This window comes from Ascaphus truei, chromosome 3, assembly GCF_040206685.1.
Source record: "Ascaphus truei isolate aAscTru1 chromosome 3, aAscTru1.hap1, whole genome shotgun sequence".
Taxonomy (NCBI): domain Eukaryota; kingdom Metazoa; phylum Chordata; class Amphibia; order Anura; family Ascaphidae; genus Ascaphus; species Ascaphus truei.
The window spans coordinates 194,344,764-194,370,427 of NC_134485.1; the positions used below are offsets into that span (position 1 = coordinate 194,344,764).

The window sequence follows — 25,664 nt, forward strand, 5'->3', positions numbered from 1 at the left end:
ACAGGCATATCCCGCTTTAACGTACGCAATGGGACCGGAGCATGTCTGTAAAGTGAAAATGTACTTAAAGTGAAGCACTACCTTTTTCCCACTTATCAATGCATGTACTGTACTGCAATCATCATATACGTGCATAACTGATGTAAATAACGCATTTGTAACAGATTATATAGTCTCCCCGCTTGTGCACAGCTTCGGTACAGGTAGGGAGCTGGTATTGCTGTTCAGGACGTGCTGACAGGCGCATGCGTGAGCTGCCGTTTGCCTATTGGGCGATTATGTCCTTACTCGCGAGTGTATTTAAAGTGAGTGTCCTTAAACCGGGGTACGCCTGTACATATTAACCAACTGTTAGATTAAGTAATATTTACTAGCTCATTATTGAATGTTAGGTATTATGTCATTACAGTCGGTATAACTACTCTTTATTTGTCAACGTTGTTGTTGGTGGTGTAATGCAGGTGTGCACAAACTTCCTGCGCTGTGCCCCCCTTGCCTGCTCTCCCCCTGGGTCGTGCCCCCCCTTACCTTTAATGCGACGTCAAATGACGCCGTGGGGTCATGTAACGTCACGTCAAATGACGTCGCGTTGCCATGGCGATGGGTGGCAAATGACGCAGCGGGGCCATATGACGTCATGTCACATGACCCCGCGGCATCATTTGACGCCCGTCGCCATGGAAACGTGGGGACCGACGCCTGGTAAGTGCGTTTACTGAGGCATCGTGCTGAAGAGCCAGTAAACCTACTCACAGACGGCTATTTCGACTTTTTGAGTCTCATCAGTGTTAGGTTGGTTGATGGCTATGCATCATGAAGCTGGTTCGTGGGTATAACCAAACATTAAAAAAAAGTGACAAAACCCCTCACTGTACAGTATACATTATAATCTGTGTCTCACTTATCTCCTCTCTAACTCCTCCTATTAACAATCCATTACTGAAGCGCTGACATACATGGCTTAAAACCTGGAACGATACGTTAACGCAAGATGAAAATGATGCAATTTGTGTACATTTTGTGCCAAATTTGCCTTCATACATCACTCCTGGTGTCTTTTCCACCAATATGTCTTTTGGGGAATGTAACATCACATAATGTTTACCTTTTCCACATTGTGCCTATGACAGTTCAGAAAATAAGTCAGCAGCATACAGTAATGCAAAGGGCTGGAATAATTTTTATTGAATATGTTATCTACTTTCTCCTGTCTGTGTGCAGCTTGCAGAGGTTTAGGCATTTTACAGGATCCTCTTCTTCTTCCTCCTCTTTCTCATACACCCGGCGGTCCATCCTGGGAGAGAGATCATCATTTGCGATAAAATAGGACATATGACATAGGGAAGGACATGGAGGTCCAAAACTACTTCATTTTGCAATCCAGGTTTCTCAAAACCATTGAGGAGAAAAAAAACAACATTCCACGCAAAAGCAAAATACATTTTCTAATAGAATAACAAAATGCACAAGGCACATTTGTCCAGTGAACATTTTCGAATAAAAAATATTGTCCCAAAGCATCCAATTTAGAGGCAATCCGAGGGGCAATTTTTTGAATGCATTTTTTGAATGCATTTTTTAACATAGGATTGAAGCAGGCGGTCTCCAGAGCTGGACCCCATTAATTTCAGCTCTTGGGACCCCCTGCTTCCGGAGATACAGACCTCCATAGTGGAGCAGCTTACCTGCACGGGGCTATCAGGGGTCATGTAATGGATAAGCTTTTCAAAGCTCCCGCACCCTGCAGGCGAGTAGGAAGCTGGGACGTCATCAGGTTCGGCTTCCTATTGACCTTGACAAAGTCTATATCTCTGGAAGCAGGGGGTCTCTCAGAGCTGAAATCAAAGACCCCCTGCATCAATCTTATGTAAAAAAAAAAAATGTGCAGTGACAATCACCCCTTGGATTGCTCCTTTAAGTAACTAGGTAAGTTGTTTTTTTTGTTTGTTTTTGTAATGTTTGTGTGCCAGATTTACTTTATCCCTTTTGGTGGGCTAATGTATTGCCAATGCAGTACCGTGGGTTTCATGGTCTTCTACTAACTGTCTCTGTGTTATAAATATACTTTCAGTATACAATTCTGCTTTGCTGAACTTAAGCCAATTTAGTTCGGTGAAACATTGTCCCAGTAAGAATAATATTGTGCTCCCAGCCCTGTAACACCGTCTGTCCAATTTTTGACTTCTGTTTTACAATCTCAGATATGTTTGTCGGCTTTTCAAATTTAGGCAAAAAAAACTAACTTTAAACAGTACAGTAACAGGTATATGGAAGACACAGATACATTATATTATTATAATTATCTGAGGAGCAAAGACTGCGCCAGTGCCAAAATTGCAGTGATTAGGTCTGAGTTACAAAGCATTTCCTTGGAAGATTCATAATAGTAGCCATTTTTTTAATTCCCTGAAATATTATTCGACATCAATATTTCTTGCTGGCAGAAAGCAATGGAATAACTTCACAAAGATTTATATATTTACAACTTGCAGATGCATTTAGTTAAAAATTAAATATTATTTATTTGATTACCACGTGTATTACTACTGTGAAGCGCTATGTACATTAATGGCGCTATATAAATAAAGACATACAATACAATACAATTTTGGAGCTGGTAGGTAATAATGCACTATTAAATGCTACCTTTTGTCAAATATACAGAAACACATTATTTGGGGGTCAATATCAACATGTTTGGTGGCATTATTTTTTAATTTTAGATTAGAATATAATGTAGTTAGCGAAAATGTATGCTGTATACCGTATCTTTAAAAGGCCACAAAACCTCAGCTAAGGATTAAGAAGAGTGATAGTTTTGCCCACAATAAATGTCTCCTGAAACCAGAAGTGAAGGGCCCTGCACTTTTGTCATTTGTTTTAAATGCAAATACTGACCGTTTCTTCTGTGGGATAATTATATTGAGTCTTTCTGCCTCCAAGTCTAGTTCCTGTCGGAGAGAACAGAATGAGTGGTGGTCATCTATCGCCCACCTTCCTCTACTCATCCCCCTTCTGCCTTTCTCTCTCACTTTGAATCCTGGCTCTCTTTCTTTCTCTCCTCAGACTCCCCTGTTCTTCTCCTTGGGGACTTCAATTGCCACATTGATGACCCCTCTCTCCCTTGGGCTTCCCGCTTTCTTTCTCTAACCTCTTCTTTTGGCCTTCAACAGTGGACTGAAGCCAGCACCCACAAGGATGGACACTACCTAGACCTGGTTTTCACTAAAAACTTCTCTCTCTCCGATTTCTCCATTTCCCCTTTTCCTCTCTCTGACCATCACCTCATCTCATTTTCGCTCTCTCGCTTCTGTCCACCTCCATCTCCACCTCGCCCTCGTTTTTGCAGAAACCTGCGCTCTATTAACCTACCAGCTCTTGATTCCACTTTACGCTCCTCCCTTAGTTCTGCTTCAGACCCTGACAACCTGGTCAGGAACTACAACTCTGCCTTATCTTCCTCTCTTGATCTTCCTGCCCCGCTTTCTCTCTGCCGTCCTCGCCCTTCTAACCCCAGACCCTGGCTAAACTCCCACACACGCATGCTGCGTTCCTCCACTCGTTCCTCTGAACGCCTCTGGAGGAAATTTCATACGCTCGCAGACTTCATTCACTACAAATTTATGCTATCCTGTTTCAACTCTGCCCTCTCTCAGGCTAAACAAACCTACTTTTCATCACTAATCAACACACACAAGTCTAACCCATGCCGTCTCTTTTCTATCTTTGACTCTACTCAGACCACCCTCAGCTGCCTCCTCTTCTTCCTCCATCTCACCTCAGGACTTTGCTGACTTTTTTAAGGAAAAGGTGGAATCCATACGGCAGAACATCCCATCTGTTGCCTCCTCCCATCCCACAATGCTTCCCAACTCTCCTCCTGCCTTTCTTGACTCTTTTTCCGCTATCTCGAAGGAGGATGTGTCACTGCTGATCTCCTCTTCTCCCTCTACCACTTGCCCTCTTGATCCCATTCCCTCCCATCTCCTAAAACCTCTTGCTCCTTCTATAATCCCTATGCTCACACAGATCTTTAACTCTTCCCTCTACTCTCGTACCTTTCCATCCCATTCAAGCATGCAACCGTTATACCATTACTCAAAAACAGCAAGCTTGACCCTACCTGTCTTTCTAACTATCGACCTGTCTCCCTCCTGCCTTTTGCCTCCAAACTCCTTGAACGTCTTGTATTCTCTCGCTTACTCCATTTTCTCAACACCTATTCTCTCCTAGACCCCCTACAATCTGGCTTCCGCACTGCTCACTCTACTGAAACAGCCCTCACTAAAATAACTGACGACCTCCATGCTGCCAAAGACAGAGGTCATTACACTCTGCTCATATTACTCGACCTCTCTGCAGCATTCGACACCGTGGAAAAAACCTCTTCTCCATCACATTCTCCATACTGTTGGTATTCGGAATAAAGCTTTATCCTGGATCTCCTCTTACCTCTCCCATCGTACTTTCAGTGTCTCTTTTGCCAACACCTCCTCCTCCTCTATTGATCTCTCTGTGGGGGTACCCCAGGGCTCTGTCCTGGGACCCCTTCTCTTTTCTCTTTACACACTCTCTCTAGGTGACCTAATCACATCTTTTGGGTTTAAATATCACCTCTATGCTGACGACACACGAATTTACCTTTCAACCCCTGACCTTACACCTGCTATACAGACCAAAGTTTCTGAATGCCTCTCTGGAATATCATCCTGGATGGCCATCCGCCGACTGAAACTTAACATGGCAAAAACAGAGCTCCTTATACTTCCTCCCAAACCTGGCCCTACTACCTCCTTCCACATTGCTATTGGAAATACGATCATTCACCCAGTAGCCCAAGCACGCTGCCTAGGGGTTACACTTGATTCCTCTCTCTCATTCTCCTCTCATATTCAAAACGTTTCTAAAACTTGTCGCTTTTTCCTCCGCAATATCACAAAGATAGGCCCTTTCCTCTGTTACTCAACTGCTAAAACTCTGACTCAGGCCCTCATTCTCTCACATCTCGATTACTGCAACCTCCTGCTGTCCGGCCTTCCTGCCTCTCACCTGTCTCCCCTACAATCTATCCTAAACACTGCTGCTAGAATCGCTCTACTCTTTCCTAAATCTGTCTCCGCATCTCCCTTCCTGAAATCCCTCTCCTGGCTTCCGATTAAATCCTGTATCTCACACTCAATTCTCCTGCTCACTTTTAAAGCTTTACATTCTTCTGACCCTCCTTACATCTCAGCCCTAATTTCTCGCTATGCACCATCCCGACTCTTGCGTTCTTCTCAAGGATGTCTTCTTTCTACCCCCTTTATATCTAAAGCTCTCTCCCGCCTTAAACCTTTCTCACTTTCTGCCCCACACCTCTGAAATGCCCTTCCCCTCAATACCCGACTAGCCCCCTCGCTATCCTCCTTTAAGACTCATCTTAAGACACATCTGCTTAAAGAAGCATATGAATAGCACTGGATAATCATGGACACATGATACATAAAGCTTGGCCCCCTGCAGACGCACTTACTAGAATTCCCTCCTACTGTCTCTGTACGTTCTCCCTACCTACCAATTAGATTGTAAGCTCCTCGGAGCAGGAACTCCTTCCTTAATGTTATTTTTACAGTATGTCGGAAGCACTTATTCCCATGATCTGTTATTTATATTATTTGTTATTTATATGATATGTATTACTACTGTGAAGCGCTATGTACATTTATGGCGCTATATAAATAAAGACATACAATACAATACAATACGAGAGAGAAGACAATGGGTTTATTCTATATCCACTGGAAGCGGTAGTTCAGGCCACTGTCGGATAACATTCCCCTTTAAATGGGGAATTGTGGCGGAGAACAGCCCAATCGTCCACTTCTGCGGATATAGAAAAAGGCCCAAAGACGATAAAAATGGGCAGTTCCACTCAGGGCCAGATGCACTAAGCTCCATTAAATCAGGGCAAATAACGTTAGGTTACCTAAAAAGGTAACAGATGTTATTTTCCTGAGTTTACTGGGTATCCATGAAGATAATTATATGCAAAAAAACAGCGCCCATCACCAAAAGCTGCATCATAGCAATAAATGCATTAGAGGGTACATTAAGAGCACAGAGAGGATTAAAACAATACAATGTGCATGCACGTTAGGATAAATGTACCATGCATTACAAATAACGCACTTCGGCATTCGAAACGTGAAACCGTTACACGTTAGACCAAGATATACATTTTATATAATCTAACATTAATAAACACAAGTGTTACACTGTGTAACGCTTGTGTTTATTAATGTTAGATTTTTAAAAAATATATATCTTGGTCTAACACATAGCTATTTTGATAGAAAGTGATAAATGCCAGACCAAAAGAATAGATCAGGGTACCACTTTTTACTTTAGCATGCATTTGTTTTTATAGGGAATTTGATTAAATACTGTAAGGTTAGGATAACCATGGTATTGCTAGGAATAACAGCAGGTCTTGGTGTGACCTATTTATTGCAATGTTATTTCCCTGTCCTAACATTAATGGAGATTAGTGCATCTACAATGTTAGTCGAATGGTTCATTAACATTTGATTTGCATATGAGTAAGCCTAACGTCCGTATTAATGTATCGATACATTTTTTCAGTAGTAAACTGTCGGTTATCATAATATTATTCTAATCATGTCACTGTTCTTATCCTTAGTTCACTTTTGTCATAGGGAAGACTACCCTTTTAATATCCTTTGGAGCCTCTTCCAAGTGCTGGAAAAGAGTTCAGCCCCATTCAAATAAATAGGGCTAAAATCTTCTCCAACATGGGGAAGACCATTCCACAGCATAAGGAAGGGACAGGGAGATACAGTACAAAGGACAGAAAGATGAACTGAGACAATGAATGAGACGGAGAATGCAGAGTAAATACATAGAAAATGAGAGGGAACATCCCATTCGAGACGGTGATAGTCTCACTCAACTTTTGTCAAAGTTTACTTTCCCTAAAGGTGTTTCTTTCCTCTTTCCACACTATTCAATATAATGAGCAGCAGGGTAGCGCATAGTTAACAATACAGGGGCACATGGCTTGGCACAAGCTCTAGTGCCCTGTATGAAAGCCCAGCCTAAAATAAACAGGCATATTTATTAAACGCTATGCATGTTCAAATAGTACCTTGTAAGAGTGTACAGTATATAGGCCGGTAAAAGGACACAACATTGGATACAATGTATTTTTAATTGGATAAGTTTCATGGTGACATTAGTAAAGTAAGGATTTTTAATACAGTACCTAGATTGTGCACCCGCCCTGTTTTATCTACCGTATGTTCTGATGGTTTACCATAGATGCAGTGTGACCGTTGTCCCCTAGTATAACTCAGAATATCACAGAGTTTTTCTAGGATTCAGTGGCGATGTTAAAGCAGTATATCCCAATATATCCCAGCATATACCAGAGGGAACAATTAAGCTTCCTATATCTGAACACTAACTTCCATTTCCTTGAATGGAATGCATATTTCCCTTTGCTGTAAACCTGTTCTCACAATCTATAATAATAACAGAGCCTTTGTACCTGTCTGTCAGCCTTAGCTCCAAGAGCATGGAACCTAGAAACCTGAAACTTATCATGAATACTAAAGGGGGGAGGGTAGGAGAGAGAGGGGGGAGGGAGGGCTGTGAGAGGTGCGGGTGGAAGAGAGGGAGAGTGACAGATGCGGGTGGAAGAGAGGTACATCACTGATGTGGTGTGAGTGTCGCTGAGGAAGTGTCAGTGAGGAGGGTGGATGACACTATAATTTGCAGTGGGAGTCTCAGTAACCGGGGGTTGGGGATGCAGCCTCACTCACTGGAAGGTGGAATTATTGATTGGGTTAACGAGGGCGACATTATCGATTGATTCACACTTTCAAGTCTGAAATGGAAAGATGTCTCCAGAGTACTTCAAAACATGTGAACTGGATACTTTAGCTAGTATTGAATAATTTCCTTTGTGAGTATATAATTCATAATTAAAAAATATTTATACCTACTGTATATTCAAAACCTTTTCATACTGCCTCAGCTGAGAGAATATCTCCATACATACTAACCGTCTTCAATTGATTTGTGCCATCCAGCGTTTTCGTAAGGTCAGTTAGGAAAGAGAGCCTCTAAAAAGACAAAATGGAAATTATGGGTCGAGAGAACTTAGAGGAACTAGTTAAGCTCAGCAATGTATCCTCTCAATGGCCTCATAATGTAACAGGCACTAATGGACATTTACAGTCATGGTCCAGACTTCCTACTACATACCATAGAATAAGTGGTGATTGGATACAATAACACATACGAAGTCTACTTTCTATAAAGTCAGGTTTATCAAAAGCCAATGCATTCAGAATAGAATGTGACATTCAGGTGACCACATACACTGTCATGGAGTCTCGCTTATTGCACATACCAATGGCGACATTTGAATATTGCACCAACCTTGCGTACAATGTGGTCTTTGCGATTGGATATTCGTTTGGCATTTTGAATCTGCTTCTGTAATAGAAAGCGCGTACATTTTAAAATATTTGTTGGTCCTGTAAACAGTTATCAGAAAAATACAAGCGCTCATTTACCTCAGTCCCATAACCAACATTATATACATTTTAAAATGTACTATTTGTCCCAAGGGCAGTACATATAGATAGATATAGGATAAAGTATGTTGTCTAAATTTATCATAGGTTGAACTTGAGGGATGTATGTCTTTTTTCAACCTCATCTACTATGTAAATATGTAACCATGTAAAGACTTCCAATACATTATATACATTTATATAATAATTCATTTATATCATATACATTATAAAGCGTTCCAATCCCATCCCCAGAGATCAGCAAACAACCAGATATTCGGAATACCTAATACATTTGTAACCCCCATGGGAATGCACTTTATTAGAGGTCTAAAATAATTGGTCCGATTCAGAGTCCTGAGCAACGGCTTGAAATTCCCTGCGTTAGACATATGAAAGCTGCAGACCAAGAAATATCCTACATGCGTTTTAAAAAATAAATAAATCAGTTCTGTACTATGAAAAAAAACTTGTAGCATTTTAAAAAATCAAAAAATATCCTGAATTACATTTTTAATGTATTATAATGCAACAAGCATTTTTTGTTTCTATAGCAACCATTTACAAAGTCTCATCCCCTTCCTCTTCTGAAACAGGCTCTGGCACAACCGTTTTTCAGCCCTGCCCTCTCTCTAGCAGTGCACCAATTGTATTTAGTGACTATCTGGTCACATAATCTTCCCCACAGAACTTTGCATCTTTGGTCCTCTTCTTCTACACTGACAGCCATTTAGTGAACCCCCAAGTCGAATCTTTGCCGATCGATCACAGGAGAACGGATTGATCAGCAAGTTAGCTAATTACTTATAATTGTGTGGATATTAATGCACATATTAAAGGGGGGTGGGGGGGACAACTGCAGCTTGGACTGCTGCTTTAAATGGTTCTCCTACCTAGACAATGCAGCAGAACAGTGAGCGATTGGATGAACACACCAACGGTGAACTAATTGTTGATATGTCTGCACAGATGCTGTAACAAGCCATGATGTACGAGCCCCTATAGTTACTAAACCATATCATTGTATAGTCAATAAGACTCTTCCGTGGAAATATAAGCTAACGGTGAATAATATATTGGACAGGGTTGATCTTATAATAAAAGTCCCCAGTAAATAAACTGATTTCTATCTATCATGTCCCCTGAGCATCACCTATTGTATTTACTTAGAGGACATAAGAGAATTGCTTCACCTTAAAATGCATGATTTCTTCCTTCATCTCAGAGAGGTCTTGCTGTTCTCGTTCCTCTAGGATGGAATCAACCTTCAACAAATAGAAACAGGCACTCTTATTGTACATCATTATGGAATAAACTTGTACCATGTGAACATGTTTATGACTGAAGCATTGCTCCAAAAATAGGTGCAAATTGTATCATTTTAACCCATTTCAGCTCTTGCATTCATGTGATTGCTCACTGATGATGGGACGAAGGGAGGAATCCTCATGTTTTGTTCCTCTTCCTGACAGATCGTGAACGTGATCTCCCCTGCACAAATTCGCCACTAGATTACGATGTAACTTCTACTTCATAGAATCCCTGGAGTGTCAGACACCATGACGTAGTAGCTACGTCAAATAACACTCTGCATTACTGCATCAAATGTCACCATTTGCACCGTAAAAGTTTAAGGGAATAGTTATAGGAGGAGTTGGGGAGCAGATATTCAGAGCAACATATATACAGTATAATCTTCAAACATTGTCGTTCCATGGCTGGGTGAAGGCCTCCCAGTATATACATATATTATGAGATGTGTCAAAAGATGTGCCTAGAACTGGTGCAGGTTTATGTGTTGTTCATATGATGGAAACCATTCCCCAGTGATGTGAACAGAAGTGAAGGGGGATGCACTCATCCTATATTTATAGTTATATTCAGTGTTCGACAAATCCATTAAAATACAGGCCCGTGGCGACTGGATTTGACCCCGTGGCGACCTCCTCATGGCCGATACCAAGCAGGGCGGGATTGGGAGAGCGACTAGGTGGCGAGTAGATTTTTTTGTTCGGCGAGTAGATTTTTGGGTGGTTTGTCAACCACTGGTTATATTAATACATTTTATTTAGTCAGTATCTACTATGAGTTATGTTTCTATTAAATAATAACCAATTCTGTAATGCAAGGCAATACGGCACCTGTGCACATAACCTCTCTCTGTATTCCTTCAGTGCTGTCGACGCTTTAGCAACCCGCTGATTCTAAAAAGAAAAAGGAAAGTGAGAGCGAACATTTTAGGGGAAATCCCCAGAAATGAAGCCAACTTAAGCCAACAATACCCTTAAAGTGACTAAATGAACAGATAGACAATATACATGATCCAAAACACAATAAACACAATAAATAGTAATGTAGATATGTGTCAAAAGTTAATTGAGGTTCAACTTTACTGTATTGGTGAAATGGTACCCAAGGGGGTGGAATAATATTGATTATTTACTTTTTATTACAATAAATGCAATACAGCACTCATTGAACTTCTCTGATATGGTGATTGCATTACCAATAGGTAGAGATGGAAGAAATATTTGTGCACATTTATGGCAAATTTTAGACATTTGCAGCTGGTAAAACGATGCTGGGAAAATGCCCAAATCTTGCTAAAAACTGTCACATGTGAGTATCTGATTGGAAATAAGAAGCGCAATCTAAATTCAACAATATTGGTGTAAACACAATGGTGCTTCTCTGTGCTGCTCAAAAAAACTGTTTCTAGAGTTTTCCACTCTGAGGATCCCGTAGCCGGCGACGAAGGGTTATATCCCCAGTGAGCCACCGTACTGCAGCGTGCGCCGATGCGGAAGGGCCGATGCCAACAGCCACGAGGATCGGAGGACCAGGCTACAGGCGTGTAGCTTTGCATCAAAGGAGAAGTTGTCTCAGGAAACTTCGGGTGATCCAGAGGGGTGTGATTGTGCCCTTACAGCACTCAATGCTTCAAAGAATTGGGAGAATGTGAGTGTGTCCTTTCTCCATCACCTTTGATTTTATGTCCATTAAAACTGTACAACGCTATGTTCTCTCCATATATATATTTTTTAAGAGAGGTGGCGCGTGTCAAATCATTCTGCTACAGACATCTATGTGAGTGTTTCATTCACTTACCACCTGTGCACATTATTCACTTTGTTATTTTTGCATTGTTGGTTGCACTCTATTGCGCTTAATTTTTTCACAATTGAATGTGAATATCTAACTCAAAGAGTAATTTTGACTACAACCTGTGAAAGTTTTGCCATTCCCCCCCCCCCCACAAAAGTTGCCAAGTTTCTTACATTTGTTTTGACTTTTGAATCTACTGTATTGATAGCATTCTGTGAAAATCTTAGCAATTTCTGTGAATTTCATAATACAGTTGAAATAAGTTTTTTGCTAGATGAATAGAGCGCATTCACACATCTCTACAAACAGGGCTTGTTAATAGCCGAAGTGGCTTAAAAGTAGCTGTGTGCCTGATTTACCCAAGACCTACATTTATTAAACATTGGTTTCAATCTCTTTGAGCTGTGTGTTTAGAAAGATATAGGCAATATGTATGCTGTAAAAATAGGAAGTGAAATGCGTAGGAAAAAGTGTGACTGGTACTAGGATACACACGTGTCATTGTCTCTCTGGGATTTCTTAGCTCCATATAAAGTTACAGAAAAACAAATAATTCTTGTTTAAGGCAATGGATACATTCATCAAACTTAGTGTATATGAATTACATTATTCAATTTTCTACAAGAGAAAAGTACTAGTCTCTTGTCACTATTGTAGGGAAAGGGTTAAGATGCAGCCACACACTCTAGCTACACAGAGACAGTAGTATAAGTCCACTGCATCACGCTGATAAAATAAGGCTGCCAGCAACAACTAGGTAGGACACACAAGGTTTAGTTCTATTATATGGCCGATCAATAATGAGACATGAGTAAAATGATATCAAACTTTATTGAAACAAATAGAATATTATGGTCCATATTTACTAATCAGTCTTCTGCCATTGACTTGAATGGGCTGTAAGGTGTCTTACATTAGATGGTGCCTTTCGGCAGAAAACTGCTTAGTAAACATTACGCTATACCTTTTTTGGGTGTGAGTTTAGAGCATTAGATATATGGTTGAACAAAGTCAATGAGATTTGGGGAATCGCGGCTGAAAAATGGCAATTTAATAATAAAGTGTTGATTTTTATCAATGAGACTCCTTTGGGGTCTATAAAGCTGTTGATGCTAGAAGTCAGTGAGATTGACTCAAAATCAGTGATAGATGAAAGGCCTGATAGACTTGAACTGTCTTGTAAATAAAAGAAAGGGCTGAAGGGGATGGAGTATGTATAGGCTAAAATGGGTGGTTGTTCACATCCCCATATTATAATCTAAGGCTGCTAATTAAAACAGGAATCCTTAGAAATGGTTTGGCAATGCACTTGCCAAAATGAGTATGCGCAGGGACACCAGAAAATAACAAATATTACTATATTATTGATTCAATTATATTTAAAAATGAACAAAATGGGCCCCTCACGCATTTCACACCTCGAGAGTTTGCTAATTTCCATGAAAATGTGCCTGCATATGTGTTGCTGCACTAAAGAGGAAAAACATATTTATGGAAGTCAAGCCCTTATAACCATGTCCTTCGTGAATAAATTGCATTTATGAAGAAGATGCTTACCAGGTAAGTATTGTAATGGGCCAGGCTCTCTTTTGTAACCTGTGTGGTTCTTCCCAACCCATGCAAAATCCTCAGCATTTCCATGGCAAGCTTGAGTGGTGGATCCTGTCCCTCCTCCCATCTGCCTATATCATACCAGATGTGGGCCAGCAATGGGATGCAGGAGGTAGAGAAAAGTCTTGTGATAAAAACAAGGGACAAGTGAACCCAGTGCACTGCTAAATACCGTATAGTCATTATGTGCACTGTCGGAGTTTCAAAAGTAAGATAGTTATTCTGGACCAGAAATAATAGGGGGGGGGGGGGGGGGGGGCAGATCCAGGGCCAAGGCTTAAGCAGTATATATATATATATATATATATATATAGTACAAGTATATATAGTATATATATATATATATATGTACAAGAAAGGACTGCGCTGTTGTCTTAGATGCCAGAAAACAATGAATTATATTAAAAATATAAAAATAGTAAAATAAATTTTACAATAGGTAAAATAGTGTACCAATAAAAATGATAATAATCATTCAATACCAATAAAGCACAATACTAAATATCTAACAAGCAAAGAAAAATAAAATAGAAAATGAATAAAAAAATTTTTTTTTAAAAATACGTGGTGCTGTGAACCTTCCTTAGTCTGCTCAATGCAGATAGTCCTATGGAGTCCAAATAATTGTACCAATAATTGGGGAGTAAAATAGCACTGGTAGGAAAAGCAGGCAGCTTCTTTAAAAGGGCACAACGACCTCCCTCTCCACCTGCATAGAAAAAATAGAAGAAAAGAAGCGCCAAATCCTAGTGCATTACTGTGCAAACTTGATAAATTTAATGCCCAAAAATCTCAATAAAAATGAACTCACAAACATAGAACAATTAAAAGCATTTTATGAGATATACTCATGCTCCAAGGACCAGGAAAACGCTGCTTGACTGCTGTCTTGGCTCCGTCACACCTCTGGATCTGAATGCTGCCTTTGCTGTTCACCGATAGCAGGAACTGACGTTTTTGGCACTCCGCAGTGATCTCTCCCCGGGTATACACCGACAGATGCTTTTTTGTTCCCACCGGGGACGATGGATATCGCGGACCAGCGGATGACGTCACAAAGATGGCGGAGGATACCGGACCGATTGAATTCAAAGCAGTTCTGGAGCAGGCGTTTGTGAAGGTCCACTGCACACCTTCCCTACGCGTTTCATCAGATGGACTGAAGAAGTCAGTCCATCTGATGAAACGCGTAGGGAAGGTGTGCAGTGGACCTTCACAAACGCCTGCTCCAGAACTGCTTTGAATTCAATCGGTCCGGTATCCTCCGCCATCTTTGTGACGTCATCCGCTGGTCCGCGATATCCATCGTCCCCGGTGGGAACAAAAAAGCATCTGTCGGTGTATACCCGGGGAGAGATCACTGCGGAGTGCCAAAAACGTCAGTTCCTGCTATCGGTGAACAGCAAAGGCAGCATTCAGATCCAGAGGTGTGACGGAGCCAAGACAGCAGTCAAGCAGCGTTTTCCTGGTCCTTGGAGCATGAGTATATCTCATAAAATGCTTTTAATTGTTCTATGTTTGTGAGTTCATTTTTATTGAGATTTTTGGGCATTAAATTTATCAAGTTTGCACAGTAATGCACTAGGATTTGGCGCTTCTTTTCTTCTATTTTATATATATATATATATATATATATATATATATATATATATATTCTAAAATGGGGGGGCCCACCACCAGTCCATGGTCCTCCAACCTAAAGGAACCGCTCAGTTTCAAAGATACTTGATTTTTTTTGTGCCAGTTTGTGACATTCACACAAATACAAATAAGACTATGGTGTCACCGTGGAGTCACAAAACTGCCAAGCTAACCCTGGTGGCCATTTGGCCATTTTGTCTAAACATTTTGGGAAATGGAGGGTTCCTGGAGTTTGGGGGACTGTAGATTAGCTCTGGCAGACCTCCGAATTAAAAATAAATAAATAATAAAAATAAATAAATATATATATATATATATATATATATATTTTTTTAAATGATGCCTCAAAAAAAAAAAAACAAGCAGCACAGACTGGTGTTCTAAAACTCCTCTAGTGTTAGATTCAAAATAACAATATTGACAGTTGGTACTTACTGTTAACTCAACAAAGAGGTTTGTCCACCTGGTAATTACAAATACCCTATATACTATAGACACATTGGTGTCTAATGTATCAACTATCAAGTAAAAACATGTGATTCAACAAACTTCAGATTCATGAACGTGATATGTCAGTGATAATGCAAAATCAGCTCTTCCAAAGAATTATCGTACAATTATGCATGTCACTCTTTCAGACCTTCCAACACCTTGCAAATAAAAATAGGTGCCACTGTAGTTACTCTAAGCTGTGCTGGATGAAGGCACTTCGAAACAATTCCTATGGGAGTCCCTTAAACTGAGCAGATAACAACACAAGAAAAATTATGTTAAATATGTACAGCTGGTCTTACAGGATCCAAAAAAGTGCAGTGTACCTGCTAAATAGGTACAGTTGGAGAGTGTGTCTTTCAAGAATCCAGCCCTCAGATTTGCACTTTTTAATAGTATTTGCATGTCTTATTCTCTTAGAAGTATCACTCACTTGCTGTCACTTTTAAAGCCTTCATCTTCATCCTCACTGTCATTTCCTCCTATGTAGAAATATACTATAAAGAGACACACACACGTTAGAAGATCAGAGCAGCTGGTATGGTAGACAGAGAAGGCTCATTGTTTTCCTCGTTTAGCTGGTTGGTTAGGAAGAGCAATGGTAGAGATTTTGGGTGTAATTCATTAAGGTGCGGTAATACTGATCTAATGCATGGAAACTTCCATTAATGTCAGTGGGAGTTGCTGTGTGGTAGTACTCGCCTCGATCGGCATTATCACACTCTGGGGTAATTGAATATACAGAGAATCGTCATATTGATTTAGCCCCTTTATGCCAGCAGTCTTGCTTTAATTTTTTCCCTTTTTAGAAGTTTGAAGCAGGGGGTCGCAGGAGCAGAACGATGTTAGTTTTAGCTCCGGCTCCCCCCTGCATCCCGTGATACTTACGTCTGTAGGGGGTGCTGGTAACAGCTCCAGCTTGGCTATGTGGGGCTATCGAAATGGCGGATTAATGCTCCCGCGACACGAGTCAATAGGAAACCATGACGTCATCCCTTGTAGCTTACCATTGGCCCGCGTGACCCGGACCTTTAAACCTTCGGGGAGGCTACCAGCACACCCTACAGAGGTAAGTATCTCTAGAAGCAGGGGGTCCTCAGAACTGAAATTAACAAACCCTGTTTCTTTAAACATTGTTATTACTCTCTTCTGTGTACAACAAAAAGTGAGCATCTAAGTCAAACACATAGTTAGTGACAGGGCCACGGACAGATTTCTCAGGGCCCAGGACTAGAGTTTTGACCGTCCCCCTCCCCCCACCATCGTGTCAGCGGCCTTGCGAGCCCCCTTCCCCATGTATTTATCTCCCCCCTCCGTTTCTCTCTCTTCCTCACTCACTCTCCCCCTATCTCCCTCTTCCCCCACCTCCCTTTTCCACCTTCTCTCTCTTCTCTCACACTCTGCCCGCCCCTCCGCTATCACTTGATTACATCACCCTCCCACATACACACAAAATACATTAACCCCCCCACACACACAAAATACATTACCCCCCCCCACCCCACAAAAAATACATTAACACACACACACACACACACACACACACACGTACATTGTCGATGCCCCGGATCTCCCTAGCTGCTGCCGACCTCTCTCGCATAGTGTATATGTGTATGTCTTTAAGGCTTCTTTGTGCAACTTTTTTTTTAATCAAAAAGATACCCCCATATAGCCGTTACAAAATGATTAGGAAATTAGCTGGAATACTAACTGGAAGCAGACGGAAATGTATTGCATTTCTTTATTTAAAACAAATTGTATTTTTATTTTTGTTTAAATATAAATACATTTTTCTTTGCTTATGTATCCTTTTTCCCTGCAAAACATGTGTGTGTATGTGTGTGTGCGTATATATATTACATATACACATGTACATGTATACACATATTTATATACTGGGAAATGACATGCAAATGAGCACACAGTATCACCCTTTGCCTCAAATCCATTTTTACATGGAACCCATATAAGTGTATGCTCGCTACATTACACAGCTTTCAGCACAGCCTGGGTTAAGATGCATAGCCAGTAAACCTACCACAGACAGCTGTTTCGACCTTTTGGGTCTCACCTGTGTGAGGCTGGTTGTCCTGGCTCTGCAATTTTATGGCTGGGTAGGTTTCACCACACATTAGATAAGTTACAGTGGGTGAAAAAGGTGACGAAAAACCCTCCACCGTATAGCATACTGTAGCAAATAAAAATATCACTTGTGAGCACATTCACATGTTTATATACATATATATTTACACAGACCTATCTTTAGATGTTGTGACGCCTGATTGAGAAATACCTATCTGTGGAAGAAACATATGCCACATACTGTACAAAGTCATAGTGCTTACCTTTAGGGTCACAACTTGAGTTGTCTGTAGACATTTCGCATAGGATGCGAAAAAAGCAGGATGCTATAAAAAAACAAACAAAACTGAAGCATTTAATGACAAGATCAAAATACTGCATTTACAGTGACACATTTCATCCATTCGTGTTAGTTGACTCGGCGTTACATGAGAAATAGAACACGTCCTACAGTATGCACATGCAACTGCATAACAACTCCACCTGATACTTGAAGTTTATTAATCAAAATCTCTCTGCTGCAATATTGCCCAAAGTACAAAAATATAGTAATAATAACTTAATTTCCTATAGTGCTTTTCTCCCAATTACAGCACAGTAAGCAGCACATAGATTGTTTCAGACACGCTCCCTGCCCAGATTAATTTGCAATTGGTCTTTGGTGCTTGGGGCACAGAGAGATAAAGTGACTTGCCCAAGGTCACTAGGGCAATGGGAATAACATGTCAAAGGAAATCTCTTTGCTGTGTATGGGTTTTTTCTTTGACAAGATTGGCGTTGCTTTTTGCTCTTTTTGTATTAATTTTGCAGCCAGCCAGACTGATAAATAACAATTTCTCAGGTATAATTGTTTTTTTTTTTCTGTAGCAGCTTAACAACAACTGCCACAAACATATCAAAATGAACACACCATTTTTTTAATTAAGAAAAAGCAGGGATAATTTGATGCAAAACTGTAATAATGCTGGCTGCCTCATTGAGTTCTTAAATTTCTATGCTATTTATACCCACCTCCAGTATTTTCTTTTGTCAATATCACTCAAAAGTTACAACTGATGAGTGATATTCATACAAGACAGCTCTAGTACTTTTTTTTTTACTGTGACGTATACCTATCTTTCCCAGAAACCGATTTTCCCACCTGGCTACGTCTGCATCACCCTCCTCTCCTTAACCTAGCCATCCTGCAACAATCAGAGCAGAGGCTACAGAGCACCGTCCATTTGCGCTGAGTAGAGTACTCACTTGTATCTCTCTTGAGTAGATAATGCCTGGGACTACGGCCAGATGTATTTTCATTGTGTTCCTAGAGTCCAGTAGTGGCTGCACACTGCACATACTGTAATATGTGCTATGTCATAGTGAGATCCCTTTATAATCAGCGTGTAAGAATTCAGAGGTGTCAGAGGAAACCTGTAACAACTTGTAGATAATGGAGAGACATAGAATATGAAACTATGTATTATGAGGCGGCATCTGCACCTGCTACCAAAGACTATCCAGTTGAATGGCCAATATTACCCAGTACAGTGATATAATAAGCGACCCCCTGGTTCAGGTGATATACTGTAGCTATAAATCACAAAGGAAGACTGAACAGTTTCCGGTACACATTCTTGCATGAAGGTGCAGTATCAGATAACCCACATAAAACATTTTCCAGCCTAGAAAAAAACACTTAGGACCCGTTCAGTAGTTTGTTCAAAACATTTTTTTTATAGGAGCTGAGTAGAGAATAAGAAGTCTAGAGTTATATGGGCCCATTTATTAAGTGACCTCAACTAAACTGAGATATGATTATAACCATCTAAATTCAAGTGCTCTTTTCTGTTTTCTACAATATTTAACCATATTGGGGAAAAAAGACCAGTACATTTTTTAAGGTTTTAAATAATCTGTTGTTATTATTATATATATTTTTTTATTATTGCAGTCCAATAATATGGATTTTGTTCATAGATACGGAAATGAATATGAGTGATAAAGGCATCCACTATTTAAGCTCCCCACAAATGCTAAAGAAATTTATGTAGAGATCACAAAATAGGAAAGGAAGGAAAACAATAACAAAGAAAACCATAAAAGGTACGTAATTAAAAGCAACCAAGAAAGTAATGTGTGTGTGTTTTTTTAAGGATTACAAAATCATGAATTTGTGATATGGTGAAATATGTGGTGTGTAACATTCTCATAAAATATATTGTGATTATTGCTTGAGCGATTTCTTAGCATCAAAATATTTTATCATCATTGGAATTTTTGTACCACATACAGAAATATCTAGTTTCCCCGCTCCCCCAAAAAATCATAGACAATACTCACAAAAATATCGTCCATACATCACCCGTCTGGGATGTGCACAGCAAGATTTCCCTGGATGAATTTGGGGATTCGGTTGTTGAGGATATTATGGATATTAAATCATTGAAGACGTTTTTAAGATGAAGTTGCAGAGATCAGGTTGTTGTTGTTGAGGTTCTGGGTAAAGCAGATTTGGAGTTAATATAGGAAAAGCATTATCTTTTCTTATCAGTTTTTGACCTATAGGCAATACTCAGGCATAAGCATGCCTCCATAGTCCAATAATCTTTCTACTCATTTCCATTCTGGTCCTTGCACTTTGCCTTCTCTGCCTTGACTATTTAGAGCTGCTCAGTTGACTTTAAAACTCTTATGTTGTTGAACACAGACAATGTAGACTTTGCTCTTTATTGGTCTACAAATAGTGATGACTGAATAGTCTTTATCTCTATTTGTCTTCTTTGTTGATGAGTTGAAGGCAAGATTTAACACTGACCAATGTCTTCTGACAGGATTGAACTCTTTCCACTTTACAATGTCAATAATATAGAAAAAATATATTTAGAACATAATATGGAATTCCCTAGAACAAATACCAATGTATTAGGATTTTTTTGCAGACTGGTACTTTTACAATATTAAAGGAATTTATTATGTGATGCAAACATATAATGGGCCAATTAATAACATTGTACCCAATTTAGGCACCCTCAAAATGTTATACTAGGAACAGTGACATTACTGAAAGCCCCAGAGGCAATTATAGGGCGACATGGGATTAGGTATGACCCCCTGATTCACCTCGGTCAAAGGGACCGAAAGGTGATTGGTTAATGGGAAGCTGGTGAATTAGGCGGAAAAGTTGTAGGTTGTTACCAGGTAAAGATAAGGCAGGTGTTTAGGGATTGGTTGAAGGTGTATTGCTAGACTAAGGAGAAGGGCCTAGAGCAGTTCCTGCAGCAATGGGTTAAGTATAATCCTATTAATCTCCTGAGCGCCCATTAGGAAGTATTGGGTTCCCTGAGTACAGTGTTAGCAAAATTAACAGAGATAGTTAAAAGCAGCAGTCCTCTACACTAAATCCTCATGTGGAAATGTGTGAGTTGCCCAGGTACAAGTGGGGGGCTGGAGATTGAGCTTAAACTTACCTCAGAGTCAAGGTGTGTTAACAGGGCCACTAACAGGGGGACAACTGTCCAGGGCCCAGTGGTGATGGGGAGACTGCCACAGGACCCCAGTTCTACCCAGCTGCTGCAGGTCTTCCGCCCTCATACCAGGCCTCTTACTCCCGCCGGGCCTCCCTCTCTACTCCTGGAAGTCGGGCTCAACTGCTGTATCTGCACGAGGACTGGTTCAGAGCAGCACGAGAAGCCTGAGACCACCCCCAAGGTAAGTCTACCTGTATTGTGTGTGGGTGGGGGGGGGGGGGGGGGGGTTTAGGGGGATTATTGTGTGTATTGTGGGCGGGAGGTATTATTGTGTATATTGTGGGTGGGAGGTATTATTATGTGTATTGTGGGGGTGGGGGGTATTATTGTGTATGTATTATGGGGGGGTATTATTCTATGTCTATTGTGGTGGGGTATTGTGTGTGTATTCTGGGGGGTATTATTATGTGTGTATTGTGGGGAGGTATTGTTGTATGGGGGATATTGTGTGTATTTTGGGGGTATTATTGTGTACAGTATGTATTGTGGGGAGTATTCTTGTGTGTATTGTGGTGGGTATTATTGTGCGTGTATTGTATGGGGGGTATAATTGTGGAACAAAAGACAGAAAGCCCCAATGCTACATCCAACATGACAAATCATATAGTTAAATACTTATCTGTTTTTCTCTCATAAGTGAGGGTCAATTAGCTACATTCTTTGGCCAAAGCACTTTAAGCTTGTAAACCACGTCAAGATATCCCCTCTTTTATTTTTTGTTGCAAGTCCTAACACTACCTCTGGGAATGTTCTCTTTACTTCTCTCATAGAGGAAGAAGTCTTAATAGACTGGTAATTGACAGCTGCATCTCAAGACGCTATTTAAAGATGGGCTGGGTGATCTTAAAATCAGGGAGGAGGGGTCACAGACATCCAAACAATTGTTTACCAATTAAAATCTACAAACACACACAACATCCCTCTAAACTCAAAAATCAATCCCAGTAGTGCCCCTTTTGACACACACCCACACCCACACCCACACCCACACCCACACCCACACACACACACACACACACACACACACACACACACACACACACACACACACACACACACACACACACACACACACGTATAGGGTATGGGTTTTGTGTGTCGTGATGTCACGGCGGCATCATGTACTCTTCACCTGTGTGTGATAATTATACAACATGTACATCTTAGAACCATCATTTACAACTGTATAATCTAAAAGCAGGAGACGCACAGCAATACATCAGAACAACATTTCTTGCCAATATTTCCGTCACATTTGCAAGATTTCTTAAGGCAAAGAAAGTGCCAAAGAGTACTCAAACTTTGGCAGAAAATATTGTTTTGATCCAGTGGATTTCAGCCTTTCTTTCATTAATGAACTCTATAATTATATTGGGAAATTCTGAGGAACCCCAACCCTCTCTAGTAGCGCGTCTGAGATCCGATGCATTGTAAGGAACCCCAACTCCCTATAATAGAGAGTCTGAGATCAGATGCATTGTAAATTCGTCTATATTTGGTACAATTTTCTAATTACATAAAAAATTGCATGTAACCCTTTAGGGGAACCCCTGTGGAAAAACACTAATCTTTACTCGAGGAGTGTGTCTTTGCTGCTCTTTGATTATCCAGATGTACTTTATTCCATCTGTTTTGGGTGCACATCCTCATTTGCACAGTTTGTCTTATTTCCTCCATGTTAGTCTATTCCGCTGGTCACATCCACCACTACAGATTTCATGTGTAGCAGGACTCGCGCGCATTGCCATTATTAACATATTCAACGTCTTTTCATCTAACAGCACAATCTACGACTCCCACTTCCCGTGTCCCTTCTCCCTATTTCTATTAGCTTACCTCACCTGGTCTTCACCATTTTCCTTGCCCTGCAAACATCACAGAGACATGTGAAGCAGAGAGAAGCCCCACAATTATAGCACCTCTTCCTGAAAAAGAAAGAAGCAGTATATGCAGCAGGTTGGGATGTATGAAGTTGTGTTTGGTAAATCTTAAAAAACTTAGGTTGGTATCCATTAGAAAGCACTTTTACCGGACTTCCGGTATGGCGCTGGACAGGAAGCAAGCGCCTTGAGAGAGCTCCGCTAACTCACCACCAAAAATCAAAGAAATAAAGCCGTAAAAAGCAAGGAAACAAGAACCGAAACCCCCCAAGCGACTAAAAGAAACTGCATGGACAAGTTCCTTACCTTCCCCATAACAGCGATGCCACGAGGAACAAAAGCTGAGAAGCACCAGGATTCCAAGATGGCAGACGCTACAGGCACTCCAGCAGGCAAGGGACCTGGCAGCACAGGACAAAAATGGCTGGAGACACTGAGCAAGGCTGAAGCTGTGGAAACGGAAAGCGGAACAGAGGCTCTGTTAACCCCCTGTCAGAAAAGCACAACTGTGGAAAAGCTCAGGGGAGGTCTGAATACAAAGGTGGAGAGCAGTAATGGAGGCAGAGGACTGGGGAAGTAGAAGATACATGCAGGAGATGAGAGAGGGGGAAATGGAGCAGGCTGAGGAAGGGGTAGAAGAGGATTACAGAGAAGGTGAGGATGGGAAAGTGGAATGCAGAGCTCTCCCTAAAAAAGCAAGCATTACTTAGGAAAAATGAGACAGGGAGAGAGAGAATGAAACAGAAGGAGACATAAGTGGCAAAAAACATAATTATAGTGGTATTACATTAACAAAAGAAGAATTAACTGCCCCCGAAAAGAATGAATGGAACCACTATTTATGACTGTCAGGATCTGGCTTAGGCCCCGCCTCTCGGAGGCGTCACGGCGGATGTGCGCAGGCACCACCCGCGCGCACAAGACAGAACCCAGGAGGGATGGATATCAAGCTCCGACCCTTCTGACACGCACGCCGGTGACATGGGCGGCGCGCACTGCATGCGCGCACGCCAGGCTGTTGGCATTAAGGCTAAAATCAACATCAGCTGGTCATCACCTGCTGCGCGCTCCCTTCCCTCTTATCAGCACCCAACTTATGTTTGATGACCTCACTCCCTGCAGCCTCCCTATTGGGTCCCGGTCCTTTATATGCTCAGTCAGACCCTAGACAATTGGCTGAGCATAAACTTTGTTTATGTACCTGTGCTTGCTACTAGCTACTCGTTGCCTTTGCATTGCCTTACCTTGTCTTTGTTGTGACCTCTGCTCCTACCTGGATCCCTGCCTTCTTAGACCCCTGGACCTTGTCTTGCTTCTGGACTCCCGCTCTCTCCACGCCTTGACCACGGCTATGGATATATGACTACTCTCCACTCTCCAACCCCTGACTACGGCAAGTACCTTGCCCTACCTGAACTCTCCTACCCTGACCCGGCTACACAAGCCTGACTGAGCACTCCGGACTCGGTCTCGCGGTTGTAGGTCGGTGGTTATCTACATATCCACCTCAGCCCTGCGTTCTTGTCCTGTTTGTGGTGAGCATAATTTACAGCATGCCCAGCCCAACAAAAATGGACCCCACCGAGGTGGGTCGACTATTGAATGTACACGCCAGTATGTTCAACAAAGTGGAGAAATACTTGGCTCAAAATGACCAGCGAATGGAACTGCTCCAACGCTCAGTGTAAATAATTAGTGACCAGATGCAACGTGACTCCCCTCACACTGCTCCACCAGCGGCTTCCACTCCTACACCCGTTCCATCAACCCCGGCTTCGGAGCCCCGACTACCTACCCCCAACCGTTATGGAGGTGACCCCTTGGGCGGTCGAGGATTTTTGAATCAGTGTACTATTCACTTTGAAATGTTGCCATCCCGCTTTCCCTCTCAATGCTCTAAGGTGGCATACATCGTATCACTACTGACAGATGACGCTTTGGCATGGGCCTCACCCATCTGGGAACAGAGGTCAGACCTTACCTGCAACATCAACTGCTTCACCAAGGAATTACGGAGAGTATTTGATACCCCAGGACGCTAGGTAACCGCTGCCTCATCTCTTTTAAATATTTCTCAGGGTAACTGTTCTGTGGCCCGGTACACGGTCGAATTTCGCAACATAGCCGCCGAGACCTGCTGGAATAACGAGGCCTTGATTGCAGCATTTTGGCAAGGGTTGTCTGAAAACCTCAAGGATGAACTGGCTGCACAAGAACGTCCCACTGGATTAGAGGACCTCGTGGCCCTATGCATACGGATGGACCAACGACTTCAAGAGAGAAGGACTGAGAGCAACGCCAACGAGGTACGCAATCATTCATTACTCATCCTGCAGGAGCCTTGGATCCTTCTCCAGCCGTAGAGGAACCTATGCAGTTGGGAGGTATCCGATTATCCCTCAAAGATAGACCCCTCAGGCCATCCTTGCGCTTTCTTTTCTAAAAAAAATTATTCCGCCGAACAGAATTACGACGTGGGAAACCGTGAGCTCCTGGCCATTAAGATGGCCTTAGAAGAGTGGAAAGATAAATAAATGCTGCACACTAATAAAAAATCAAAAGGGGATACAACTGCCGGTGCTCCTGGTTCAGGATTCTCTGTGCCAATCATGGGTTAACGAAATGAAGAAAATCAGGGCTCCACGGATTTGCTCAACAAACTAATTTATTGCCAATAGACTTGACGTTTCGGACACACAGGCCTTTCTCTTATGCCATTTCTGCTTTTGAGAAAGGCCTGTGTGGCCGAAACGTCGTCTATTGGC

The 25,664-nt window shown here is 41.5% G+C and overlaps 1 protein-coding gene across 2 annotated transcripts; it reads right to left on the reverse strand.

Annotated features, from left to right (window-relative positions):
- Positions 1-1,166: 1,166 nt before the first annotated feature.
- Positions 1,167-22,939, reverse strand: LOC142489334 (uncharacterized). 2 transcript variants are annotated; one of them, XM_075589901.1, is made up of 12 exons: positions 22,856-22,939; positions 19,833-19,988; positions 18,756-18,932; positions 17,774-17,836; positions 15,862-15,925; positions 13,242-13,419; positions 10,721-10,783; positions 9,773-9,844; positions 8,443-8,499; positions 8,064-8,123; positions 2,899-2,951; positions 1,167-1,294 (listed from the first exon to the last, which is right to left on the reverse strand). In XM_075589901.1, the coding sequence occupies exons 4-12, from the start codon at positions 17,805-17,807 to the stop codon at positions 1,198-1,200; spliced, it is 678 nt and encodes a 225-aa protein (XP_075446016.1). In that variant the 5' UTR covers positions 17,808-17,836; positions 18,756-18,932; positions 19,833-19,988; positions 22,856-22,939; the 3' UTR covers positions 1,167-1,197. The 2 variants fall into 2 exon arrangements, with proteins under 2 accessions (XP_075446016.1, XP_075446015.1); XM_075589900.1 differs by lacking the exon at positions 22,856-22,939 and adding an exon at positions 20,960-21,149.
- Between the last annotated feature and the right edge of the window lie 2,725 nt (positions 22,940-25,664).

Excerpts from the sequence above, each read along its gene's own strand:
- LOC142489334 (XM_075589901.1), bottom strand. The coding sequence starts at position 17,807 with ATGTCTACAGACAACTCAAGTTGTGACCCTAAAG. Across the intron at positions 15,926-17,773 it reads CTCAAGTTGTGACCCTAAAG|TATATTTCTACATAGGAGGA; the intron begins GTAAGCACTATG and ends GTCTCTTTATAG. Across the intron at positions 2,952-8,063 it reads GCACAAATCAATTGAAGACG|GAACTAGACTTGGAGGCAGA; the intron begins GTTAGTATGTAT and ends TCTCTCCGACAG.